This window comes from Anomaloglossus baeobatrachus, chromosome 3, assembly GCF_048569485.1.
Source record: "Anomaloglossus baeobatrachus isolate aAnoBae1 chromosome 3, aAnoBae1.hap1, whole genome shotgun sequence".
NCBI classification, from domain to species: domain Eukaryota; kingdom Metazoa; phylum Chordata; class Amphibia; order Anura; family Aromobatidae; genus Anomaloglossus; species Anomaloglossus baeobatrachus.
In genome coordinates, this window is record NC_134355.1 from 548,948,906 (window position 1) to 548,976,204 (window position 27,299).

General features: G+C 43.4%; 1 protein-coding gene across 2 annotated transcripts in view; it reads left to right on the top strand.

Annotated features, from left to right (window-relative positions):
- The window catches only part of PXYLP1 (2-phosphoxylose phosphatase 1), a 146,496-nt gene that overhangs the window by 63,179 nt on the left and 56,018 nt on the right, over positions 1-27,299 (top strand). For both annotated transcript variants that reach the window (XM_075340812.1, XM_075340813.1), the window contains exon 2: positions 7,216-7,351. In XM_075340812.1, the coding sequence (XP_075196927.1) occupies positions 7,273-7,351 (79 nt within the window). In that variant the 5' untranslated portion in view covers positions 7,216-7,272. The remainder of the gene's footprint in view (positions 1-7,215; positions 7,352-27,299) is intronic.

The following is a 27,299-nucleotide window of genomic DNA, read 5'->3' on the forward strand; positions in this document are numbered from 1 at the left end:
AGAGGATGCATTGTACATATACGACATTATGCATGCTGCATACATTACTGGGGCGAAAAGTATTGTGAGGGCGGCACCGTACAACATCCCATCAGACCGTGGGCTTTAGAGTGTTGCTCTTTGGCTCTGGGTTAATTGACATTAAGTTTTAATTTATTTTGATTAATTTTTTACATGATGTTTTGCCTGCAACTTTAGCCATATGAAGGTTTGTAGTCCTACCATCACTACCTGCAGCAGTCTTTTAGGTGCATAATATGGAAAAATAATCTTGAATCCCTGTGTAAAGTCAGTTTATTTGTGCAAAAGATTAAAAAAAAAACAACACTATCATTAGGAAGCGAATGTATAGTCAGAAAATGAACAGTGATGAGCGAGCGAACATTACCGTTCTCGGTATTGAAGCGAGCAGCTCGGATGGGAGCACCTCGAGTACCAAGCATAATGGAAGTCAATGGAAAACTCGAGCATTTTTCTTGAAGATCTTCCGCAAAAATGCTTGCGTTTCCCATTGATTTACATTCTGCTCTGTACATGAATCGTGGAAAAAAATGCAGTGTTTTATTGCACCAGCAATGTGAATTTCTGAGATCTCATGCACATGATGCTTATGTCAGGCTGCTTTCACACTTGCGTTGAACGTCATCCGTTGCTTTCTGCCGCCTTGAGGAATTACGGTAACCGTTGCAGGAAACCGTTTTATTCCTCATAGACTTCTATTAGCTACGGATAGCAACGGATGGCCTTGCGTTGCATCCGTCAGCTGACGCTGTGTTGCATCCACCTGGCGGATGGAATGCTGCATGTAGCGTTTTTCTGTGCTTGGCGGAGCGTAAAAAAAACGCAACCTGCAGGAGATTCAGTCGGCGTTTGTTTTTATAATGGACGCCTTTGGTGGTGGATTCCGTTAGAATCCGTCATTTGACGGATTCCGTTAACACAACAGTCTTTATACAACTGTGCATACCCAGATGTGTAAAGTCAAGAAAAAAAAAACTGACGGATTGCGTTATTTTGTACGATCCGTTGCATCCGTCACACAACGCAATGAAACGGATGCCGTTCAACGCAAGTGTGAAAGCCTCAGTTCCTAAAGTCAAACGAACAGTCAGCATTTTTCCTGTTAACCCCTCTAATTGTGAACTAAAACCCCTAGCGAAAATTATGGACTCACCTGGCTGTGAGGATGTTCAGTTTTGTGCCATGTCTGTGATCTGCTTTTTTTTTTAAACAAAAGTAAAGTCATTTCAAATGTCAACTTTCTGGCTTTAAGAAACTAAAAAAAAAAATCATGAAAACATAATGTGCTAGCCAGTAATGGTTACTTTTCAAGACCTAACAGGGGGTAAAATTATAGAATCACTCAATTATGAAGAAAAAAAATATGGACTCACCCTGTAAATTTTCATTCCCAAAACTAACATCTGCATCAAATAAGATCTGATCATTAGTCTGCATTTTTAAAAAGGAATGATCACACCTTGGAGAGCTGTTGCACCAAGTGGACTGACATGAATCATGGCTCCAACATGAGAGATGTCAATTGGAATAAAGGAGAGGATTACAGTATCAAGCTCTTAAGAGGGTAAATCATCACGTAATGTTGCAAAAAAAAATGTTGGTTGTTTACAGTCAGCTGTGTGTAAAATCTGGACCAAATACAAACATGGGAAGGTTTTAAAGGCAAACGTACTGGTAGACTAAGGAAGACATCAAAGCGTCAAGACAGGAAACTTAAAGCAATATGTCTCCAAAACAGGAAATGCACAATAAAACAAATGAAAAACGAATAGGAGGAAACTGGAGTCAATGTCTGTGACCGAACTGTAAGAAACTGCCTAACGGAAATGTGATTTACTTGCAGAAAAGCTAAACAATATAAAGATGACTACCTGAAGAGAACATGTAAATTTCCAGTCATTGATGATATGGTGCTGCATGTCAGGTAAAGGCACTGGTGAGATGGCTGTCATTCCATCTTCAATAAATGCCAAGTTTACATTGAAATTTTGGAAACTTTTCTTATCCCATCAATTGAAGGGATGTTTGGGGATGATGAAATAATTTTATCAAGGTGACAAATGCATCCTGCCATAGAGCAAAAACTGTGAAAACGTTCCTTGAAAGAAGACACATAAGGTCAATGACATGGCCTGCAAATAGTCCGGTTCTCAATCCAATTGAAAATCTCTGGTGGAAGTTGAAGAAAACGGTCCATAAGAAGGTTCCATCCTTCAAAGCTGACCTGGCAACAGGAATCAGAGAACGTTGGAGCCAGATTGAAGAGTCCGTGCCTCAGAGACTGCAAGCTGTTATAAAAGCCAGAGGTGGTGCAACAAAATACTATTGATGCATTGGAGTGTTTGGTTTTTTTTTTTTGTTTCTTTTTAATGATTCCATAATTTTTCCCCGTTTTGGTCTTGAAAAGTAACAGTTACTGGCTAGCACTTTGTTTTCATGTTTTTTTTTTTAACATTTCTTAAAGCCCAGAAAGTTGCCATTTGAAATGACTTTAGTTTGGTGCCATGCCTGTGATCTGCTCTTTTTAAATAACTAAACCTCCTGAGAGCCAGGTGAGTGCATAATTTTTGCCAGGGGTTACTGTAATACACTTCATGAATTAGTGGCAGGTGATAACTAAATACTAAAAGTTATATACACCTATAAACCATAAAATTATGCAAAAATATCGTGGCTTTTGACATTTTTACACCAGTTTTGGCCGCTTCTGTCAAAATGAGAGCGCTCGGCCATGACGGTGGTTGGTAACGCCCGCTCGTCTAATTCATGGCGTGTCTTACACAACAAATCTTTCTTCAGCCCTTGGCTTTGTTTGACTAAGATTTGTGGAAAGGCAAATGCCTCTTTTAATGGCATGTTCATAAGGAGAATGAATTTTTTTTGGGTGGGTTGTTTTTCTAGAAACATCCAAATTCACAAGGAAACAAGAATGTGCAGATCAAATTGTATAAGGCAAATTGTCACCCTTAGGCCCTGTGCACACTAGGCGTTTTTACCCGCGGAAATTTCTTTTGTAATGTTTGTAATCTTTCTGCAGACATTTCCCAGCAAAACCTATGGGAAAAAAAATAGCTGTGCACACACTACATTTTTTTTTTTTTCAAGAAAATTCTTTCTGAAGAATTTTGTTGAGAAAATTTCTTGAGAAAATGTGCACGTCACTACTTTTCCGCATGTACCTGTGGTATACCCCCGGTACTTCACTCATTCACTGTAATGTAATCGCGAAATACCGGGGGTATACCGCAGGTAGCAAATGATGTGCGGTATACCCCCGGTATCGCCGCGATTTACCTGCGGTAATGTTCATCGCTGCCTGCGGTTTTGCAGGAAGTGATGTCATTATGACAGAGTAGGAAGCGGAGCAGAGTAAACAAACGTCACACTCCCTGTACGCCGCACAGAAGCACTTCCGTGTGACCTGCAGGTGCCCGTGCAGTCTGTGTCCCGCTGCCTGCACTGCTGTGGATCAGTGTCTGCCCGCAGTATCAGCTGCTTGGCACACTGCAGCAGAGGCAGACACTGACACACAGCAGTGCGTGCAGCCGCGGGGATGCCGAGCGCTGCTGTCAGGAGGTGAGATGAGATCATTACCTGCTGTGACGATCTCCTGCCTCCTGACGTCACCGCGGTCACTGCTGTCTATGCCCGTCTTGCGAGCGGCCCGAGACTGTCACTAGCGGTGACGTCACGGGCTCTCGCGATACTGCTGACAACGCGGCGGGCATAGAAGTCAGTGACAGCGCTGACGTCAGCAGTACAGGAGATGATCACAGCAGGTAATGATCTCATCTATCCTCCTGATAGCAGCGCTAGTCATCCCCTGCAGTGACCTGGGCTGACCTATTGATATTAGCTCAGGTCACTGCATTGCTCTCCCAACCAATGGGGAACATTCTGTTCTTCATTGACTGGGACAGTGACTTTGGTATGAATCACCGTAGGACCCCCCCCCCTTTTATTGGATAACTTTGGACGTGGAATTGATTGTTCTGTTCAATAAATTGGTGAAAGAGGGAATGTGGGGAGTGTTTTTTCAAAAAACTTTTTTGTTGTCTATTTATTTTTTACTGACTGGGTTGGTGATGTTGGGTATCTGATAGACGCGTGACATCACGAACCCCAGGGCTTGATGCCAGGTGACATTACACATCTGGCATCAACCCCATTTATTACCTCGTTTGCCAACGCACTAGGGCAACGGGATGAGTTGGGGCGAAACGCCAGGATTGGCACGTCTAATGGATGCGCCACTTCTGGGGCGGCTGCGGCCTGCTATTTTTAGGCTGGGGAGTGTCCAATAACAGTGGACCTCCCTAGTCTGAGAATACCAGACCACAGCTGTCCGCTTTACCTTGGCTGGTGATCCAATTTGGGGGGACACCACGTTTTTTGTTTTAAATTATTTATTTAATGTAAAATAACAGCGTGGGGTGCCCTCTGTTTAGGATTACCACCCAAGGTAAAGCTACCAGCTGTGGTCTGCAGGCTGCAGCAGTCTGCTTTACCTTAGCTGGCTACAAAAGATGGGGGGGACCTCACGTCGTGTGTTTTTTTTTTTTTTTTAATTATTTATTTTATGGCTAAATACAAGGCTAGGCCCCCTTTAGTGCCCCATGAAAGTCACTAAAGGGTGCCAGCTTAGAATATGCAGGGGGGTGGGACATTATATATGTCTTTCTCATTTATCTGTCTCTCTATCTATTCATCTATCCATCTTTCCCTCTATCCATTATCTGTCTATCGACTATCTATTATCTATATTATTTATTGCAGTTACAGCATAAAAAATCCGCAGGGACCAACTTGCGGGAAAAACGCATGTTTTTCCCGCGGTTTTGGTGCGGTTTTTTACTGCAGGTACGGTAATCTTCAACTCCCAGAAGTTTCTCAAGAAATTTTCTTGAGAAAAATCACTTTTCTAGTGCGCACATAGCCTTAAGAGTACTTTACATGCTACGACATCGCTACCGATCTCGTTAGCGATGTGAAATTCTAGATCGCAAGTGCGATCTTTCGAGGTCGCACATAGGTTATTTTACGCATGTGCGATCTCGAAAGATCGCACTTGCGATCTAGAATTTCACATCGCTAATTAGATCGCTAGCGATGTCGCAGCATGTAAAGTACCCTTTAGAGTATATTCACACTTTGCAGATTTGTTGTGGATTTTTTTTTTTTTTTCATGTGCATTGCAAAATGTCAGAAAACTGCAATGCTATCTGTGAAAATGGGGCACAGGGTTTTAGGCTCTGTTTAGATGTTTGCAACCTCTACTCAAAATATTGTGTTTTGCAAAGTGTGCACAGCACCAACATTCCAAACTGTACTATTGAAAAATGAGATTTTTGGCAAAAAATTGCAATTTTTCGAGCTACCTCGCCACGTCACGGCAAATCTCTTGAGGCAGTCCTACACTACAATATTTTTATTTAAAGTGTGCCATGCGGCCTCACATATGCAAAAATAGGACTGCACAGCACGTACCTGGTGCTTTTCAGTCTGTCTCGTCTCCATGACTAATTCATGGTTGTGGGCGGGATAGCCCCAGGCTGCTTAGAATATATAGCCTGTGGACAAGGCTGGATGGCAATGTGTGAACAGCCACCAATCGCCAAAAATCAAGACAGATGGAAAAATAAAGAAATGAAGTGCACTGCAATATGGGGACAACCAAAAACCTGTGCTGTGCAGTCCTATTTTTGCATATGCGAGGCCGCATGGCACACTTTAAATAAAAATATTGTAGTGTAGGACTGCCTCAAGAGATTTGCCGTGACGTGGCGAGGTAGCTCGAAAAATTGCAATTTTTTGCCAAAAATCTCATTTTTCAATAGTACAGTTTGGAATGTTGGTACTGTGCACACTTTGCAAAACACAATATTTTGAGTAGAGGTTGTTTTTATGCTGTTTTTCATTGTTATATAGGTTTCTGTTCATATTTTTGGCCTGACTCCTCAAAATATTTTCGCCAAATTTTTGCTGTAAAACACTTTGATAAGTTGCAAACTTTTTCCACAACTCACGATAGCACAGAAATTTAGTGACTTTTGGTGTTTTCCCTCCAGTTTTGCCCATCTTTGTCAAAATGGGCAGAGCTGGGGTCAGATAGGAGTGGAATTGGGGGCATGATGCCACAGATCATCTAATTCATGATGCGCTGTGGCACTCCTTATGCCAGAGGTCTACTACAGTCTCTGAGGGCGTAAGAATTTTGGCAAGGCACAAGGAGGCACATGTCACTTTCAGAAGTTTCTGATACATTAATAATCAGATGCCTCTTATCATAGAGAAGTAGCCCAAGTATTTGGTGAGTTTTTGATATTGCAGTATTTCTGCACCTCTTACGGTTACTTGTTTTTTGATTTTGGTTTTGTTTTTTTTTTTTAGCTTTTGCCTTAATGCATCAGGTGCCCCTGACTCTTGCCTACCCTCCTCATAATGACTGTCATGAACATTGACTGTCTTGCTAAATCGGGGCCTAAATGTTTTTACTGTTTTCCTGAAAAGTGTTGATAGAACATTTTTGACCCCAGTTCATTAAAGCTAGTTTCACACATCCGGATTTTTGCTGGTTTGCCGGATTCGGCGCACGCCAGTACAGTGTATACAATGGCAGCGCGACAAGCGCCGGTGTCATGCTGTCATGTGACTGGAGCATGTGACACGGAAGTTGCGGCGCTGCCATTGTACGGTATACACTGTAGTGGAGTGCGCCGAATCCGGCGAAAAGCCGGATGTGTGAAACTGGCGTAAGACAAGCTATGTTCATACTGGTCTTGATGAGAGGGCATGTTGTAGTCAGACACTCCTGAACCTTTAATAAATATGCACTTGTTAAAAGGATCAAGAGTGTCTAAAAAGGAACATGCGCATCATCGCGCTATGCCTCAAATGATATCCGATAGCACCCCCATCATCCCCATATAGCAAACAAATGGCAATATTTGCAAAAAATGTGAGTTTTCAAAGTGATTTACTCCAGGATTCTAGTGTAATAACGTTGATGAATTGGGGCGTTAGCTTTAAATTGGTGTGTTTTATTTGTCATTACAAAAGGTGAAATCTGTGGTCAAATCCACTCTGAAATGTATAAAGTTATATATATCATAGCAAAATGTTCCTGCTGTGATTAAAACATTTCCACAGATGCAGATTGTTAGAGAATTACAATTTTACTTTTCAAATTCTCAGGGATGTTTAATGGCCGGAATGAAGAAACCATGAAGACTAAGTAGAAGGAATTGAAGAATGCTTCTCCGAAACCGCTTTCTCTTACTGCTGGCCCTGGCTGCCCTTTTGGCCTTTCTAAGTATCAGCCTTCAGTTCTGTGAGTATGACGCCCAATGAAACCTCTTTTAAAAGTTGAATAGTTTATTAAAGGACTAGAAGGTGGCCCGATTCTACGCATCGGGTATTCTAGAATTTACGTATTGTATAGTTAATGTATGATATATATATATATATATATATATATATATATATATATATATATATATATATATATATATATATATATATATATATATATATATATATATATATATATATATATATATATATATATATATATTATATAAAAATCATACATTATGATACAATACATACATATATCTCTCTCTATATATAGATATAGATATAGAGAGAGAGATATCTATATATAGATATATATATATATATATATATATATATATATATATATATATATATATATATATATATATATATATATATATATATATAGATATATAGAGAGATAGAGATAGAGATAGAGATATGTATATATAGAGATATGTATATATAGAGATATGTATATATAGAGATATGTAGATGTATGTAGATGTATGTATATATATATATATATATATATATATATATATATATATATATATATATATATATATATATATATATATATATATATATATATATATATATATATATATATATATATATATATATATATATATATATATAGAGAGATGTTGTTGTGTGTAGTTACCAAGTGTTTGTGTAGGGGCTGTACATGTTCTGGGTGTAGCGGGGGGTGAGAGCGGTGTTGTTTGTGTGTTGCGTTGTGTGTCGTTATTTGTGGAGCGCTGTGTGTCTATCGTTGTGTATGTGTGTTGCGCGGTTTGTGTGGGTGTGTGTGTTTTGGGGGGAGGTATGTTTTGTGCAATGTGTGTGTTGTGCGGTATGTGCGTATATTTGTGTGTGCCGCGGTGTTTGTGTGTTGGGTGTTGTGTGTCTGCGGCGTTGTCTGTGTGTGTGGGTGTCTGTGTAGGGCGGTGTTTGTGGTTCCCAGTGTGTGTGTGGTGTGTTGTGCAGTGCGTGTGTGGCAGTGTGTGTGTTTTGGGGGGAGGTGTGCACCCCCCATCGTGCTCCATCCCCCATGCTGCGCACCCCCCATCGTGCTCCATCCCCACTCCCCATTGTGCTCCATCCTCCATGCTGCGCATTCCCCATCGTGCTCCATCCCCCATGCTGCGCATTCCCCATCATGCTCCATCCCCCATGCTGCGCACTCCCCATCGTGCTCCATCCCCCATGCTGCGCACCCCCCATCGTGCTCCATCCCCCATGCTGTGCACCCCCCCATCCTGTGCACCCCCCCATCGTGCTCCACAGTCACGCATCAGTCGCATACACACACACACACACCCCACTTCTCCCTGTGCCCACCAGTGGGCGGTCCCAGCAGCTGTGCTGCACGCCGTGCTCCTCTGCCGACACTCACAGATCCGATCGCATACACTCACTCACACACACACACACACACACACACACACCCGATCGCATACACACACACACTGACGATATCGCACATACGCGCTGACACACTCACAACATCCAGAGATACCACATGCTTCCGGCCATGTGATCCTCCGGCAGGTCCTGGAAGATCACTGCACAGTATCGCTGCCGAGAAGCAAGCGATATCATGGGATGTTGTGAGTATGTGGATGCGATCTGATGTGTGTGTGTGTGAGAGTGAGTGTGATCTGATGTGTGTGAGGTGTGTGTGTTCCGCCGCTGCAGGACGTGGATGCGATCTGATGTGTGTGTGTGTGTGTGAGGTGTGTGTGTGTTCCGCCGCTGCAGGACGTGGATGCGATCTGATGTGTGTGTGTGTGAGGTGTGTGTGTGTTCCGCCGCTGCAGGACGTGGATGCGATCTGATGTGTGTGTGTGTGAGGTGTGTGTGTGTTCCGCCGCTGCAGGACCTTGATGCGCTCACCTCGGGGCGAGAAGCCATTCCGTGTGGGGGGCGGAGCCTGGGCGAGCGGCCAATCCGTGCGGGGGGGCGGACCCGAGGCGAGTGGCCAATCCGTGCGGGGGGAGGAGGCGAGCTGCCAATCCGTGCGGGGGGGTGGGGCCATGGCGAGCCCAGCGGCCAATCAGCTTTGTGTCACCGTAAGGACACAATTTTGGAGCAAGACAGACAGACAGAATAAGGCAATTATATATATAGATATTTTGTTTCTTATATGGGTAAAATTGCAAAGTACTTGTAAAGCCAGTAGGTTCTGCCAACATTAATGAGCATGAGATTTTGGTTGAAAGAATTTTCACACAATCAAAACAAAACAGTAACATTATATATTGAGATTTTTGACTAGAAATTCTTAGAATGCACCCGATAAATTTGGGACATATTTAGACTCTTTCATGATGGCCCCAATTCATGAAGACCAGTGTGAACACCACTGGTCTTCATGAGGGGGGGTGTAGGAGTCAGACACTAGATTTATTAAGAGGTGCTTGTCTCTTAATGAATTATTAGTGTCTGAAAGGTGTCACGTGCTTGCATGTTGCCAGAAATCTTACTCCAGTCAGTGATTGGAGTAAGATTTATGGCATAAGTAATTAATTAGACATGCAATAGCGCCACATGCTCGTTCCGCCCCCAGCTCTGCCCATTATGACGTAGCTGGGGAAGCTGTTGTCATAAGTCTTAACATCAAAAATCTTAACATTTCTGCACAAGCTAAAATTGTGCTAAAATTTTGCAAGTTAAAGTGCTTTTCTCCAGCTTTGATCTCACAAGAAGCAAGAATGGGGGAAGGGCAGTAAAGCAGAGCCAACAGCAGTGTTAGTAGAGAGCTGCAACTCCAATTATGCTTCTAATGAGACAAAGTTCAGATCTGCTGTACTATGTTAGTTATAATCCCACACAGCTCTGCAGTGAGATCGGAAGAGCGTACTGTCAGTCATTACATGTCTCACACTGGTAAAGTCTCCTTTCATATAAAATAATCCCTGGAGACAGATTATCAGGGAGGTCTGTGTTCAGCCCATAGATCTTAACAGTTCAGTTACTTATAAGAAAAACATGGCTTTTTCTGGAATATAACATTGCATCGCAGATATCATGCTATCATTTTTTTTAGCTTTTCTATGATATACATGCCCATATAGATGTCTTAGAAGGGTTAATCCTACTGACAGATGCTCTTTTAAGCAGTCGTTTTCCCAATTTGCTTCATTACTTGTTGATGTATATATAGCACCTTGCAAAGTATTGAAGACTATATGGTTGCTATATAAAATAAATTTGGGTACAAACATGACAAATGTGTTGCAGATTTGTTTTGCAAATGGTGAAATCTGCAGTACAATTTGAATGGCCCACACTTATAATTGCATATCATTATTTACTGTAGAGTTGAAAACCCTAATATCAGATGAAAATATGACCTCAAAATGGAGGTACAGTCCTACAAAGAGCGCCTCCAGGGTACTAGAAGCTGTTCTTTTTGTAGTTCAGGTATATTCCTACACTACTTTGTCCTTGTACACTTTTCTCCCACAGTTTGGCTTATCAGGAGCTGATTAACTATCTAGCATAGTCAATTGGAAACATTTGCCTGGCAACATTTTCACAAATGCTTCCCCGGCCCGACCCTATCAAAATATGATCTCCCCTCAACCAATGTCTTTAGCTAGGTCCTCCCACTGATTAAGGAAGTTCTGTGCATGGCATTGGTTGTCATGGTGATATTGAGGTTTAAATTTCATCTACTGACTAATTAGGATGTATTAGGATTAGGGATGAACGAATGTATTCTCCACTATTCGGTATGCTACGGATAACAGGCTATTCGCGCCATTTGGTATCCGACGAATAAAACCACATCCGCTCCGATATTTTCATTTCTGACTTCCTGGCGCCTGTTTTCCAGCCAATGAACACATCTGATGTTGCTTGCTGTCACAGTAACGCCACAGCCAGCTTTGTTGTGGTGTTACTGTGATTGGCTTGGCTGCACAGCGTCGTGTACATACACGTTGCCGCAGCTTCCGGGAACGATACATATTTAGTCCCCGCTGCTTCGGCTTCCAGCTCCACAGAGAGACATAGAGGGAGAGATTTTCAGCCTTTTCCCATCTATTTGGGCCTTTTCCTTAGTCATCACAGCTCACCATTAGGTCCAAAGTGAAATTATTCGGGTTTCCCATAAACTTAAATTGCACGTCAAATATTCGCGAATAGTCGAATAGCGGTGACCTCTTCGTCGGATATTCACAAAGTCGGATATTTTGGTATTCAATCATCCCTAATTAGGATGCACTGTTCTGTTCTATGTATGCTTAGTGGACCTCAAGGGTCCTAGTGTCTACATTGTTAATCCCCCACCCTGATGTTACGGTGTGTAAAACAGGTCATCACATACTCATCCCTGCATATCAGAAAGAACCATGAGGATGAGATTTCTAATCATCCAACTCCTAAATTGTAATTCCATAGAAAGAAGCCCCAACAGTGGATTTATTGGGCACGACAAGTGTCTATAGGATCAATCTTGCTTCCTTATCAATTTGTATCTCAGAATCTGTTCCAGAAACCGCCATACCACGACCCAAAGATATGGTGTTGAATATATGCAGTAATATTTGAAAAATAACTACGTGTGGGGGTTAAATAGACAATAAGGCCATTCAGAAAATGACATGGAACAAAAAAAAAAACCTGAACAAAAATGTCAAAACAACTATAGCTTTGTTAAACATGTATGAGACAAACCAGAAAGCAGGAAAAATGGGGGGTCACAGAAAATTGTATGTAGACTGGAAAACCTGTGTGTGTGCGTACTCACAATAGAGGCAAAGTGCATGAGCATTAACAGACCACACCTGGCTAATACATAGATGATAAAATGTCTTTATAAATCAAAGTGTCACATGCAGTTAATCAACAATATGTGCATGGTTGTACATATACTTCTGGCTAAGGGCGGGAGCAAAAGGGGGTGTAGAGACCGGGACAGCATAGGATCAGAGCTGATTATTTCTGAGGTCAAAAAAATTGTTTTTTAAACAGGCTGTGAAATGTTTTACCTCACAGAATCGGCTGCAATCCTGTGCTGTCATGTCTGAATACTCTTTTGCTTCCTCCCCAGCCCAGGAGATGTGGTGTGATCAGACACTGCCTTTACACGTACACAGCAGGGACACATATATAAGATTATCTCCACACAGGAGCATTTTTTTTTTTTTATCACATCCAATTGTGGAACTTTATTATTATTATTATTATTATTATTATTATTATTATTATTATTATTCTAAGATCAAATGATTAAAATGTACTTTTGATATTTAAATTGAGCACCGGCGCTACAGAGATAGTGGAGCCACTGGTGATCATGTGGTTATGTGTGAAAACCACCTTGATAAAATGATTTAAGATAAGGTGATGAGTAGAACACCGCGCATCCAATGGGGATTACATATAAAGATGCTGGATAAATAATACCCGAGGAGGTCCTTTTAACAGGATGGTAATAGACTAAGGCTATGTGCGCACGTTGCGTACTAGCCCTGCAGAAATTTCTGCAGCGATCTGAAGAGCACACGTGCGCTTCAAATCGCTGCAGAAAATGTCCGTAGAGAAAAAAAAAAGCAGATTCCATGCGCTCTGCCTGCAGCTCCTGCCATAGACTGAGCAGGAGCTGCCGACAAAGCGCACGGAAGAAGTGACATGTCACTTCTTAGAACGCAGCGCTTTGGGCAGCATCCGAAGCGCTGCGCTCTAAGACGCCACGTGCGCACAGCCCCTGCACAATCTCCATAGACTGTGCAGGGGACGCAGGACGCATGCAGTTACGCTGCGCTACAAAGCGCAGCGTAACTGCATGTATTTACGCAACCTGCGCACATAGCCTTAATGTCAATAGTAATACACAGTGGTGACAAAGCCACACAATATAAGTTTCCCTTACTCAGAAACCGGAGGGTTGAAGAGTGAAACACTGAATGCAAGTGTGGTCTCTCCCAGAGTTAGCTGTGCAGAGCAGGTGGCAAAAAACGCGATACAGGCCGGAGCACCCCGGCTGGTGGTGTCCTGGCTGTAATAGAGTCGCGTATGGAGTAGTGTGTGACGTCATAAGGTCAGGTGGTGAGCACTACGGGCTCATGCTGGGTCAAAAAAACCAACGCGTTTCAAAGGACTGTGCGTCCTTCTTCGTCAGGGATTACAGACCCAGTAGTGAAGCTGCTATTTAAAGTCACGGGCCCCCTAGTGGAGGATCTGAAACGCTGCATACCACCTGCTTCATTAACAACTTGTTAGAATGTCTGCAATTCTCACCATAAACTCTGCATGCACATGTATATGCACATGTATATGTACAAGTTTGTGGATGCATCTCCGTGTATATTTATTAATAAGACAATGAAGAAAAGGGGAGAAAAAAATCAAAGAATCATGTCAACCCTCCGGTTTCTGAGTAAGGCTACTTTCACACTTGCATTCAACGGCATCCGTTGCATTGCGTTATGTGACGCATGTGACGGATGCCTTGCAATTAGTGTGATAATAAAGGCAACAGATTCCCGGGAAATAAAGCATTGCGTTAAGTTTTCTAGCTGTGCGAGAGAGAGACCATCATCACCGCACATGCAGGCACCACCGCACTCATCATCATCATCATCATCACACACACACACACACACACCCCAACACTACCGCACCCATCATCACCGCACACACCGGCACTACCGCACTCATCATCATCAACGCACATGCAGGCACTACCGCACTCATCATCATCATCATCATCACTGCACACACCGGCACTACCGCACCAATCATCATCACACACAACTCGGCACTACCGCACTCCTCATCATCATCATCATCATCATCACACACACACCTCGTCACTACCGCACCCATCATCACCGCATGCACGCATTACCTCAGTGCCGTTCCCGCTGACAGCGCGACTCCCTTCAATTTCTGCGTGGAGCTCACAGCGAGCAGCGGTGTTCTACGGCCACTGTCGGCTTCATGTAGCAGAGCTGGATGTGTGGCGGGACCTCGTGTGGATTACACTGGACCTGGAGGGGTATTTGGGGATTTTAATAAAGTGGTGAAAGAGGGTGTTTTTTTTGTCTTTTATTCCAAATAAAGTATTTTTTTCGGGTGTATGTGTTTATTTACTTTCACTTACAGGTTAATGGAATGGAATGTGTCTCATAGACGCCTGCCATGATTAACCTAGGACTTAGTAGCAGCTATGGGCTGCCATTAACTCCTTATTACCTCGATTGCCACCGCACCAGGACAATTCGGGATGAGCCGGGTAGAGTCCCGGGACTGTTGCATCTAATGGTTGCGGCAATTCCGGGCGGCGGCTGGCTGACTGATATTTTTAGGGTGGGGGCTCCCCATCCTGAGAATACCAGCCTTCAGCAATGTGGCTTTACCTTGGGTGGTATCAAAATTGAGGGGGACTGCACGTCGTCTTTTTTTTTTTTTTTAATTTATTGTACTGCACGATATAGACCAGCCCACCGGTGGCTGTGATTGGTTGCAGTCAGACACACCCCCACGCTGAGTGACAGCTGTCTCACTGCAACCAATCATAGGCTCCGGTGGGAGGGGAAAGCAGTGAATACGAGATGGAATAATGAGCGGCCGGCATTTTCAAAAGCAGGAGAAGCCGCCAGAGGAGTGTGACAGCTGTGCAGCGCCACGCCGGTGATCGGTGAGTATGAGAGAGGGGGTGAGAGGGCGGAGAGAGACCAGGAGTGATTTTAAATGATTTAGATCGTTCTGCTGGTCATGCTGAGCATGCGCAGTAGAACGTGATGGAAATCAGTCAGTGGATTCCTCCACTTAGTGCATTGCGGCGGAATCCGCCCCCATAGGCAATCATTAGACACCTTGGCGGATTCTAACGATCCAAAAAAAGCTACCGGCAGCGTTCCCTCCGCCCGACGCTTCGTCAAAATAACGACGCAGCGTCGTCCAGCGGATGCAACGCAGACACTTGCGTTACGGTGCGTCGTCAATAAAAGTCTATGGAGAATATCGCAGTGTGTTAACGGACTGCGCTATTCTCCATAGCGGCGGATTGCACTGAATGCAAATGTGAAAGCAGCCTAAGGGAAACTTATGTTGTGTGGCTTTGTCGCCACTGTGCAGCGCCGGTCCATGATATAAAGCATTACTGTTGACACTTAAGGCCACTTTTCACACAGCGACATCACTACCGATGTTGCTGATGAAAGCACCCGCCCCCGTCGGTTGTGCGTCACAGGCAAATTGCTGCCCGTGGCGCACAACATCACTAGGACCCGTCACACAGACTTACCTGCCTAGCGACGTCGCTGTGGCCGGCGAACCACCTCTTTTCTAAGGGGGAGGGTCCTTCGGTGTCACAGCGACGTGACTAAGCGGCCGCCCAATAGAAGCGGAGGGGCGGAGATGAGCGGGCGGAACATCCCTCCCATTTCCTTCCTTCCTTCCTCATTGTGGGCGGCCGCAGGTACGGTGTTCCTCGTTCCTGGGGTGTCACACATAGCGATGTATGCTGCCTCAGGAACGACGAACAACCTGCATCCTGCAACAGCAACGATAATTGAGATTAGAACGATGTGTCAACGATTAGGTGAGTAATTTTGATCGTTAACGGTCGTTCCTGCGTTTCACACGCAACGACGTCGCTAACGAGGCCGCATGTGTGTCACGAATTCCGTGACCCCAACGACCTCTCGTTAGCGATGTCGTTGCGTGTAAAGCCTCCTTTAGTAGATTACCATCGTGTTAAAAGGACCTCCTCGGGTATTCTTTATCAGCATCTTTATATGTAATCCCCATTGGATGCGCGGTGTTCTACTCATCACCTTATCTTAAAATGTACTTTTGTTCGTGGGACAACCCCTTTAGTGCCATCTAGTGCCGTTGGAGGAAAAAAGTATTTAGACCCAACATTAAACTAAATTGGGAGAGGTTTCTGTCATATGACCTTTGCAGAATTTTTACAAGAACATTTGTTTCTCCACATTCACATGTTCGATATTTGGTCAGTATTTTACATCAGTATTTGTAGTCAAAATCAAGAGTGGAACAATCAGAGGAAAAGTATAATAGAAACACGGGCACCACTTCTGCACTTTTCGCCTACTATACATAAACAGATGTAACAAAAAACACCGCCATATACTGTAGATACCAATTGTAGGATATCATTGTGCTGCAGACTATACTAATGTATCCAATACCAAACCATTAAAGGGAATCTGTCACCAGGTTATTGCTCCCTCATCTCAGAGCATGGCTATGTGGAGGGGTCATACTGTATAAAGGGGCTATATTGGGACTCATGCTTTATGTAGGAGGCTATGTGAGGGCTCATCCTGTATATAGGGGTCTATATGATGGCTCATACTGTGTATAGGGGGTGCTGTGTGGGGGCTCATACTGTATATAAGGGGATATCGGCAAACTTAATTCTGCTCAAAATTAAGGTATACAATTAATATTAATATAAAACAATTATAATATATTCACATAAATATTGAGCAGAATTAATTGCAGCTTATTAGTTCATCCCTCCAGAACAGTCACTGTCTCTCATGTGGCCCCCCCCTAGGGAAAATTAATTTCCCACCCGTTCGCTATTATGTTTAGTTCTATGTTTTGTATATCACTGTACATAAGGGAAATAAATTGCACTCTTTCTCATTTTTGCATCTGCAGATGTGCACGTGTGTGTTAAATCATGCGATAGGTCACGTGAGTTATCAAAAAGGATCATGTCACATGATATATCGGGGGCTGAGGCCCATGCCTTCTAAGTTGCCCGACCCCTGGCTACTCTTAATCCTGCTCTGATTTCCCCCTCATCCTCTCTGTACTGTAAAGCTGACTAGTTAACTACAGAATAGTGTAAATTCCGGCATATTGTGTGTGCGAGGCCTGGATCAGATGTCTGGTTTTTATCGTACCTAAACACCGATCATTGTTCATCAGCGCTTTGGATCTACAATTCAGTGTTTTATCAGTGATTTTCACTAATGAATTATATGGCTTGTACACTGATGCCATCTGTGTGCGTTCCATGATTTGCACAGACACATACACTTGTCTGGGTAACTTTGATCTATGACTCAAATTAAATATGGTTATATGTCACCATGATTTTTTTGCCAACTGCTGAGTCTGCAAAAAAAAAGCATGGATGTCTGATTCACGCCTAATAGTGGCCATACTGTAATATTTGAAATATTCCTTTCCATAATTAAGGATAGAGAAAAATAACATAAACTGATTGAAATTTGATTTTTGGTGAAACATTCCCTTTGTGTCAGCTACAGCCGATATTGGAAGGCAGGTTTGGTTTTTTTTTCATAGACCGCAATACTTTCTATAAGTAAAATAAGACTAAATTACTTCACTCTGTAACATAGATACAACTCCGATAAACCATGGAAGAAGCATTCCCAAATAATAGCAATCTTTATTCATGCATTTCAAAGACTAGAAGATAAACCAGGAGTTGGAACAAAGAGAAACCCCACTCCCCCAAAAAATTATATTTGCCGATGTTACAGGGAGCATATCTTAAATCTTTGCAGGCAGCCCTTACACATAATTCTCCTTCTATTGAAGCACCTAGATTCCTCTTTCATTGCACCCATACAATTTGATGCAAAAAAAAAAAAAAGTGCCCCATAAACACTTTGATGAAACAAACGGTGATCTCCTTAACACTACCTTCCACACGTGCAGTATGATGACCCTATTGTACGACCTCTCACCTCTCCCAGCAAATTATGGTGACCCCAACAAAGTATGATTTCCCCCCCCCCCCAGCTGTAACCCCCACTTTGTGACCCCACCTGTGACCATGTAGTTTAATGGACCAGCATACAGCATCATGGCCCCCACAGCTCTCCACACTGTTTAGTGGCCCCCACTAGTATTCCAAACAATATAATGGCTTCCAGAAAGTACGATGGAATGTACACAAACCTTCACACTGTAATTGCTTGCATACAGTGTAACGGCCCCCATATAGCCCATTATAAAGTAGAAAGGTTCCCACATAGCCTTCCATAAAGTATACAGGATCCCACATAGCCCTCCAAATATTATAATGGCCTTCCAAATAGTATAATGGGTGCCACATAGCTCCCCACATAGTAAAGTGGGCCCCACATAGCCCTTCATATAGTATAATGGGCCCCTCATTGCCTTCCATGTAGTATAATTGTCCCCACATACTGTAGCTTTCCAAGCAGTATAATTGGCACCACATAGCCTTCCATATATTATAATGCCCACTACATAGTCCTCCATATAGTAAATGGGCACCACATAGTCCTCCATATGGTATAATGCACCCCACAGTTCTGTTTTGTATATAGTACAATGCACTCCCTAGAAATTCATATAATGTAATGTAGCCCCCGTAGTCCTCCATATAGTATAGTGCAGTTCTCATAGTACTCCATATAGTATAATGCACTCCGGTAGGCCTCCATATAGTATGCAAGGCCCCACATTGCCTTCCATATAGTATAATCTACACCCCATAGTCTTCCATATAGTATAATGAGCCCAGCATTGCCTTTTATATAGTACTAGAAGGTGGCCCGATTCTACGCATCGGGTATTCTAGAATTTACGTATTGTGTAGTTCATGTATGATTTTTGTTATATATATATATATATATATATATATAGATAGATAGATAGATAGATAGATAGATAGATAGATAGATATTATAGATAGATAGATATTATAGATAGATAGATATTATAGATAGATATAGATAGAGATAGAGATGTATAGATATATATATAGAGAGAGATGTATAGATATATATATATATAGAGAGAGAGATGTATAGATAGTTTGTGGAGCGTTGTGTGTCTGTGTGTTGCGCGGTTTGTGTGGGTGTGGTGTGTTTTGGGGGGAGGTATGTTTTGTGCAATGTGTGTGTTGCGCGGTATGTGCGTATATTTATCTATGCCGCGGTGTTTGGGTGTTGTGTCTGTGTGCGGCGTTGTCTGTGGGTGTCTGTGTATCGCGGTGTTTGTGGTTCCCAGTGTGTGGTGTGTGTGTGTTGGGGGGAGGTGTGCACCTCCCATCGTGCTCAATCCCCCGTGCTGCACACCCCCCATCGTGCTCCATCCCCTATGCTGCGCATTCCCCATCATGCTCCATCCCCGATGCTGCGCACCCCCCATCGTGCTCCATCCCCCATGCTGCGCACCCCCCATCGTGCTCCATCCCCCATGCTGCGCACTCCCCATCGTGCTCCATCCCCCATGCTGCGCACCCCCCATCGTGCTCCATCCTCCATGCTGCGCACCCCATTGTGCTCCATCCCCTATGCTGCGCATTCCCCATCGTGCTCCATCCCCGATGCTGCGCACCCCTCATCATGCTCCACCCCCCATGCTGCGCACTCCCCATCGTGCTCCATCCTCCATGTTGCGCACCCCCCATCGTGCTACATTCCCCATGCTATAATAGTTCTCTTATTATACTCTGAGAGGAATATAATAGGAGGACTATAATAGGAGGAGTAGTCCTGGGGGGAGAGGAGTATAATGCCGGCTCCCTGCACATGTGTACCGGGAGCCGGTGTACGCTGGTAACTATGATACACATCGGGTAACTAAGGGACCTTAGTTAGCCGATGTGTATAATGGTTACCAGCGTTCACCGGCTCCGTCAAGATCCCAGCATCGCAAGGTTATGTCTGGCGCTGCTGGGATCCTGACGGAGCCGAAGTACACTGGTAACTATGATACACATCGGGTAACTAAGGGACCTTAGTTAGCCGATGTGTATAATGGTTACCAGCGTTCACCGGCTCCGTCAAGATCCCAGCATCGCAAGGTTATGTCTGGCGCTGCTGGGATCCTGACGGAGCCGAAGTACACTGGTAACTATGATACACATCGGGTAACTAAGGGACCTTAGTTACCCGATGTGTATAATGGTTACCAGCGTTCACCGGCTCCATCACGATCCCAGCAGCGCAAGGTTATGTCTGGCGATGCGTGCGGAGGGCCGGGGCGAGTGGCCAATCCATGCGGAGGGCGGGGCCAGGCCGAGGCGAGCGACCAATCCGCGGGGGGGGGGGCGGAGCCGAGGCGAGCGGCCAATCCGTGCGGGGAGGGCGGGGCCAAGGCGAGCCCAGCGGCCAATCAGCTTTGTGTCACCGTAACACAATTTTGGAGCAAGACAGACAGGCAGACAGACAGACTAAGGCAATTATATATATAGATAATGCATCCCATAGTCCTCCATATAGGGTAATTTACCCCACTCATTGTTCTCCATAAAGTATTATGGCCGCCATAGTGTACTCACTGATTTAAAACAAATAAATATATCCTCACCTCCCCTCGTTCCCTCTCTGCTCCGGTCTCGGCAATGAGTGTTCTGAAGCTCTTCCTATACTGCTCGGTACAGTAGGCATGATGAAGTGTCAGCATTGCGCCCGCTGCGCTGAGACACTAGATCTCAGGTGCTGAGGGAGAATGATGGATGTACACTCCCTTTTTCATCACTGCTTTCAATTGTATCGGCATATGTAATGCTGATACAGGTGAAAATGCGATGCGAAAGTGCAATGCTGGGAGGAGGACACGGTGCCAGCACAGGGCTGGGCAACTCATCAGCCTCACACTGGCTGCGTAGTATTCCACCATTGGCTTTATGCCACTGAATGCAACTTTATATAATAATTAAGGAATCAATCTATGATGAACAGCAAAAGGGTAAATGCATGGTAATATCTGAAAAATAATGTGCACGGATGAAATTGTGAATACAGATGCAAGTAGCAAAGGCACTTCAGAATAAAGATAAGATATTTATACCAATAATGAATGGGAAGCTGGATCTGCCTGAGGGGGTTCGATATAAACCCTAACGCGCATTTGCGTTAACTTCTTCCTTAGCATAGACTGTAAGGCTACATGTCACTTCAGTCTAGTGGGTGCTGAAGTATTATACCACTCCAAAAATATGTGAAAAAAAACTTAGCACTCCAGTGTTTACATAAAGAACATGAAGAATTTATTTCAAACCTGCAAATAGGTAATACACCATTTGACATTTCAGCCTAAGGATACAGAAAAAAATGTGTAAAAATGAATACACTAAAGCATTATTATGAATATAAATCACATAGGTGTATATAAAAAAATCTTGTTTAGGAAGAAAGAAAAACAAGAAGAAAATAAGATTGTAGATATACCTTCAGGGTATTAAAAAAACAAGTGTGCAGCTGCTATGCAGGATATAAAGTAATATTTCCAAGCTGATATTGGATACATCCATATCAATCTCTTTCAAAAATGGGACATGTGAGTCAAGACATATCTTAATTGACAGTCTAGTAGCAGATGAGATAATACCACAGAGTAAATGTGGTATTATTTTGAGGGACATGGCTTGTTCACACCATGCATTCCCTTGTGAATGGTAAAGATGATGTGGGGGATACAGCAAGCCTGTAACGGCTAAGTATAGTACTATAATAAATTGAGTTAAAGAACAATGACGTATATCAGAAGGAACTATACGAAGATGAATGATTCTAAGATGAATTCTCCTTTAGACTGTTAAGGACTTCTGGGAGAATGATTGGAGAATATTAGGCGAGACCTGTGTAATGACAGCCATAAAGCATCCTGAGATCGTTCACATGTAGGGTTGTTTTTCATCCATGGGGAAGGTTTATCTCACGATTTTGCCTAAGATCACTGCCATGAATAAAGAACGTGATCTAATTGTCCATCAAGAGCAACTTCTCCCAATGATCCAGGAACAAAAAAATTGTTGCTGAACAATGCTTTTCCCAGCATGGTAGAGACCATGTCACAAGCAAAAGTGATCACTAAGTGACTCGGTAAGCAAAACATTGACATTTTTGCTCCAAGGTCAGGAAATTCCTCAGCTCTCAATCCCATAGAAAACTTGTGATCAGTTTTCAAAAATAAAATCCAAGCGCTGATTAGACAAGAACGTGTGGTCATTAGTGATGAGTGAGGTCTATCATGCTCTATACTCGTAACGAGTAGTTGGATTCTCAGATGAGTACGACTCGAATACCCAAATATAATGGAAGTCAATGGGAAACTCTAGCTTTTTTTTTTTTTTTTTTTTTTTAACAAATCTTTTGGAAAAATGGTTGAGTTTCCCATTAGGGTAGGATTCCACTTGAGAGAGACTCGCGCGTATATCGCATCGCATCACCCGGCATGGCCTGCCTCTTTCCCGACGGGAGCGTCTCTGCTGCATAGAAATACTTGCAGCTGACCCTCTCCTGTCGGAAGAGAGGCAGGCCGTGCCGGGTGATGCGATGCGAGATACGCGTGAGTCTCTCGCAAGTGAGATCCTACCCTAGTGGAAGACAATGAGAAACACCATCATGTTTTCCAGAAGATATGATGTTGGAATGGGCAGACACTTGGCAAATGAGATTTAATGTTGATAAATGTAAAGTAATGCACCTAGGACGGAGTAAGGGTACCGTCCCACTTTAGCGACGCTCCGGCGATCCCACCAGCGATTTGACCTGGTCAGGATCGCTGGTGCGTCGCTGGTGAGTTGTCAATCAGACAGATCTCACCAGTGACCAGCCTCCAGCCACCAGCGACGCGTGGAAGCGATGCTGCGCTTGGTAACTAAGGTAAATATCGGGTAACCAAGCGCTTGGTTACCCGATATTTACCTTGGTTACCAGCGCACACCGCTTAGCGCTGGCTCCCTGCACTCCTAGCCAGAGTACACATCGGGTTAATAAACAAAACGCTTTGCATATTTACCCGATGTGTACTCCGGCTACGTGTGCAGGGAGGCAGCACAGGCAGCATGAGAGCGGTGGACGCGCTTGGTTACTCGATATTTACCTTGTTACAGCTTACCGCAGGCTGCTAGACGCCGGCTCCCTGCACAATTTAGATCGTTGCTCTCTCGCTGTCACACACAGCGATGTGTGCGTCACAGCGGGAGAGCAACGTCAAAAAAATGAACCAGCACTGTGTGTAACGAGCAGCAATTTCACAGCAGGGGCCAGATCGCTGCTCAGTGTCACACACAGAGAGATCGCTAATGAGGTCACTGGTGCGTCACAAAAACCGTGACTCAGCAGCGATCTCGTTAGCGATATCGCTATGTGAGAAGTACCCCTAATTCTATTGCTGCATATGCATTGAATGGAATTAAACTTGGCACTACAGAACAGAAGGACTTGGGTATTCTGGTTTGTTTATTTATTTGTCGAACTTGTATGCCGCCCGTCTCTAAAGACTCGGAGCGGCTCACTACATATAAATGTAAATTACAAAGCCTTTAACAAATAAAAAAGTTAACATAAAATCAATATTTGACCTTTAAAAATTATAAAACCCCCAACAGACATGCCTCATTCATACCAATTTTTAACGCAGTCATAAATTATTAGCCGTATCCGACACAACTTTATTAGCTGTATCCGACACCAACCAGGTCTGCTGGCATAGGTAAGTCTTTGAGGTCTTTACTGAAGGCCAATAAGGTAGGGGCAGTACGGAGCTCTGGGAGGAGATTATTGCAGAGGGTTGGAGCTACTATGGAGAAGGCTCTAACCCTGGGAGTCACCAGTCGACAACGAGTTATCGGCGAGACTCGGAGGAGACCTTTCCCTATGGGCTCAAACTGGTTGTTGAGACACATGAGGTAAGAGACTATCTCGGAAGTATGCTGGTCCTATGGCATGTAGGGCTTTATAGGTGATCAATTCTTTAATGATAAAATTTAAAATAGATATCCCAACATGAATAACACACACATGTATACATACAACAAACAGGGAAAAAAGTGCTGCAGTGCAGACTGGGAGTGGTCAACGCCCCTTCACTTCTCCCTACCTAGCCTGCGGAGGTCGGCACCCTAGGTTGCGTAAAGGCGCCCCCGCTCACCGTCGGCTCGCCCTCCTTTCCCTGCACTAAATTAAGAAGTGCAACTAGTCTGGGAATATAGGAGTGCTCAACTAAAAAATTGCTGCACTGCAAAAATTTACAGGGTTGCAAGGAATGTCTCTTGGTATCTGGCACACATGTGGGTGTGACTCTACAGGAATGCTGTAATAACCGATAGAATGTAATATGAGATGCTTGAAATAGATTAGAATAACCACCTCAATATGAAATTTATCAGTGGACACCGTGCACCCGTTTGGATGTAGCCCCTGGAGCCACCTATATGGATATCAATTGTCCTATGCATTCAATAAAAACATATAATTGGACACATGTTATGGTGCTAGGAAAACAGGTTACTTCAATGTACGCAAGAGACTCTGATAAGCCTTGCCTTCGCCTGCTCCCACAAAAAATCAATGAGAGTCAATCAGCAACTCAACACATGACTCCACTGTAGGCACACAGATGGATAGTCCTCAGATATAATAACATAGTTAGCAATAGCATGGAATAAACTTTCCCTCCAGTCAATTCACTGTAGATGTAACAATAACATATTAAGGTACTTAGCTTTTATATGTGAATTTGGACAATTCGCCAGATCAACGCTAATGCTTCAGTGTAGTCACTGGAAAATACAGGCCCAGTTTGGGAACCGCTAGCTCGACGCGTTTCCCCCTGGCATACAGTCCCGCCAAGGTTCATCAGGAGCACCCACAATCGGGCACAGAGTACCGGCCACAATAAGCCACTCTGCCTCGGTCCTAATCCTCGCCTGACGAGGATTAGGACCGAGGCAGAGTGGCTTATTGTGGCCGGTACTCTGTGCCCGATTGTGGGTGCTCCTGATGAACCTTGGCTCCAGGGGCTACATCCAAACGGGTGCACGGTGTCCACTGATAAATTTCATATTGAGGTGGTTATTCTAATCTATTTCAAGCATCTCATATTACATTCTATCGGTTATTACAGCATTCCTGTAGAGTCACACCCACATGTGTGCCAGATACCAAGAGACATTCCTTGCAACCCTGTAAATTTTTGCAGTGCAGCAATTTTTTAGTTGAGCACTCCTATATTCCCAGACTAGTTGCACTTCTTAATTTAGTGCAGGGAAAGGAGGGCGAGCCGACGGTGAGTGGGGGCGCCTTTACGCAACCTAGGGTGCCGACCTCCGCAGGCTAGGTAGGGAGAAGTGAAGGGGCGTTGACCACTCCCAGTCTGCACTGCAGCACTTTTTTCCCTGTTTGTTGTATGTATACATGTGTGTGTTATTCATGTTGGGATATCTATTTTAAACTTTATCATTAAAGAATTGAATTTTAAGGGTTTTTTTCTCACGGTGTACAGTTTATGATCCCTTAATCATTATCTATAACGGTTTTTTTTCTTTATAGGTGATCACCAACACTTTGAATAGTATTCGGAGGCTAATCGGTAGCCAGTGCAGCTCGTGGAGTGTTGGAAAGATGTGGGAACGTCTAGGAAGTCCCACAATGGCACTTGTGGCTGCATTCTGGACTACCTGCAGTCTCCGAATACTTTTCAAGGGTCGCCCCATGTAGAGAGAGTTGCAGTAGTCGATCCTCAAAGTAATAAGGGCTTGGGCAACTATGCATAGAGCCTCACGATCCAAATAAGGGCGCAACTGGTGCACCAGGCAAACCTGGGAAAACGCCCCCCTCACCACAGACGATACATGATGGTCTAGTGTTAGCCGTGGATCGAGGAGGACTCCCAAGTTGCGAACCTTCTCTGAGGGGGTAATAAACTCCCCCCTTACTTAGTTACAAGTAAGCTGAGCAGCAGCACTCAATGTCAAGCAGCAGCTGCAAAAGCAAACAAGATTTTAGGGTGTATAAAAAGATACTGGATCCCATCGTATTGTTACCGCTCTATAAATCACTTGTAAGGCCACATCTGGGATATGGGATCAAGTTTTGGGCTCCACATTTTAAAAAGTACATTCAGAAGTTAGTCAGTTGAAAGGTGGGTAACTAGACTACTACAATGAATGCAAGGCCTCCCATATGATGACAGGTTGGAAAAGTTAGATTTGTTTAGCTTACAAAAAAAAGACATCTCAGAGGAGATCTCATTTATATGTATAAATACAAGTGTGGTCAATATAAAGGACTGGCACATGACTTATTTCTTCCAAAAACAATACTAAAGATTAGGGGGTACTCTCATCAGGTGGAAGAAAGGCAATTTCCGCAGCTAAATAGGAAAGGGTTCTTTACAGTTAGAGCAGTCAGACTGTGGAATTCCCTATCCCCAATAGGTAGTAATGGCAGATGCTATAACAGCTTTTAAAAAAGGGCTGGATGATTTCCTCAGTACACACAACATTGTCAGTTCTAAATGATTTAGTGATGAAATGTGTACAGTGGAACCTTGGATTAAGAGTAACTTGGTTTGAGAGCGTTTGCAAAACAAGCAAAGGTTTTTGCAAATTTGTAATTTAGTTTTTAAGAGCAATGCTTTGCAAAAAGAGCAAAACACACACCGCGCACACTTCTGGTTCAGTCCTTTATCCACACTCTGACCCGCTCTGGAGGTAATTTTCTGTACATATGTACAGTATACCATTGTACAGTATATACTATATAGCATATCTATCAATTTGCATTTGTGGATACAGTATTAGACTTTCTTTCTGCTACTGCTTGTACTGTAATCTGCCTGTGCAGTATTCCTACCCCACATTTGGCTTAGTTCTGCCCTTATTTTGGAGAGAATAGATTTGGGGTGTGTTTCTTTAGTGTATTGTACTAAAATAAAGGTTGTCATATTTATATATCATTTTTCTCTCTATAATGTACCTCTCGCACACCAACAATTATAAGCTAGGGTGCAGTTTAATTTTTTGTTTTTACTGTACAGTATTTTGTATTAGTGTACTGTAATAATTTTATATGAATACATTATTTTGTATTTCTGTAATAAGTTTGTATAAATACAGTAAATATTTTTGGGTTGTGGAACGAATTGTCTGCGTTTCAATTATTTCCTATGGGAAAATTTGCTTTGATATAAGAGTAACTTGGTTTAAG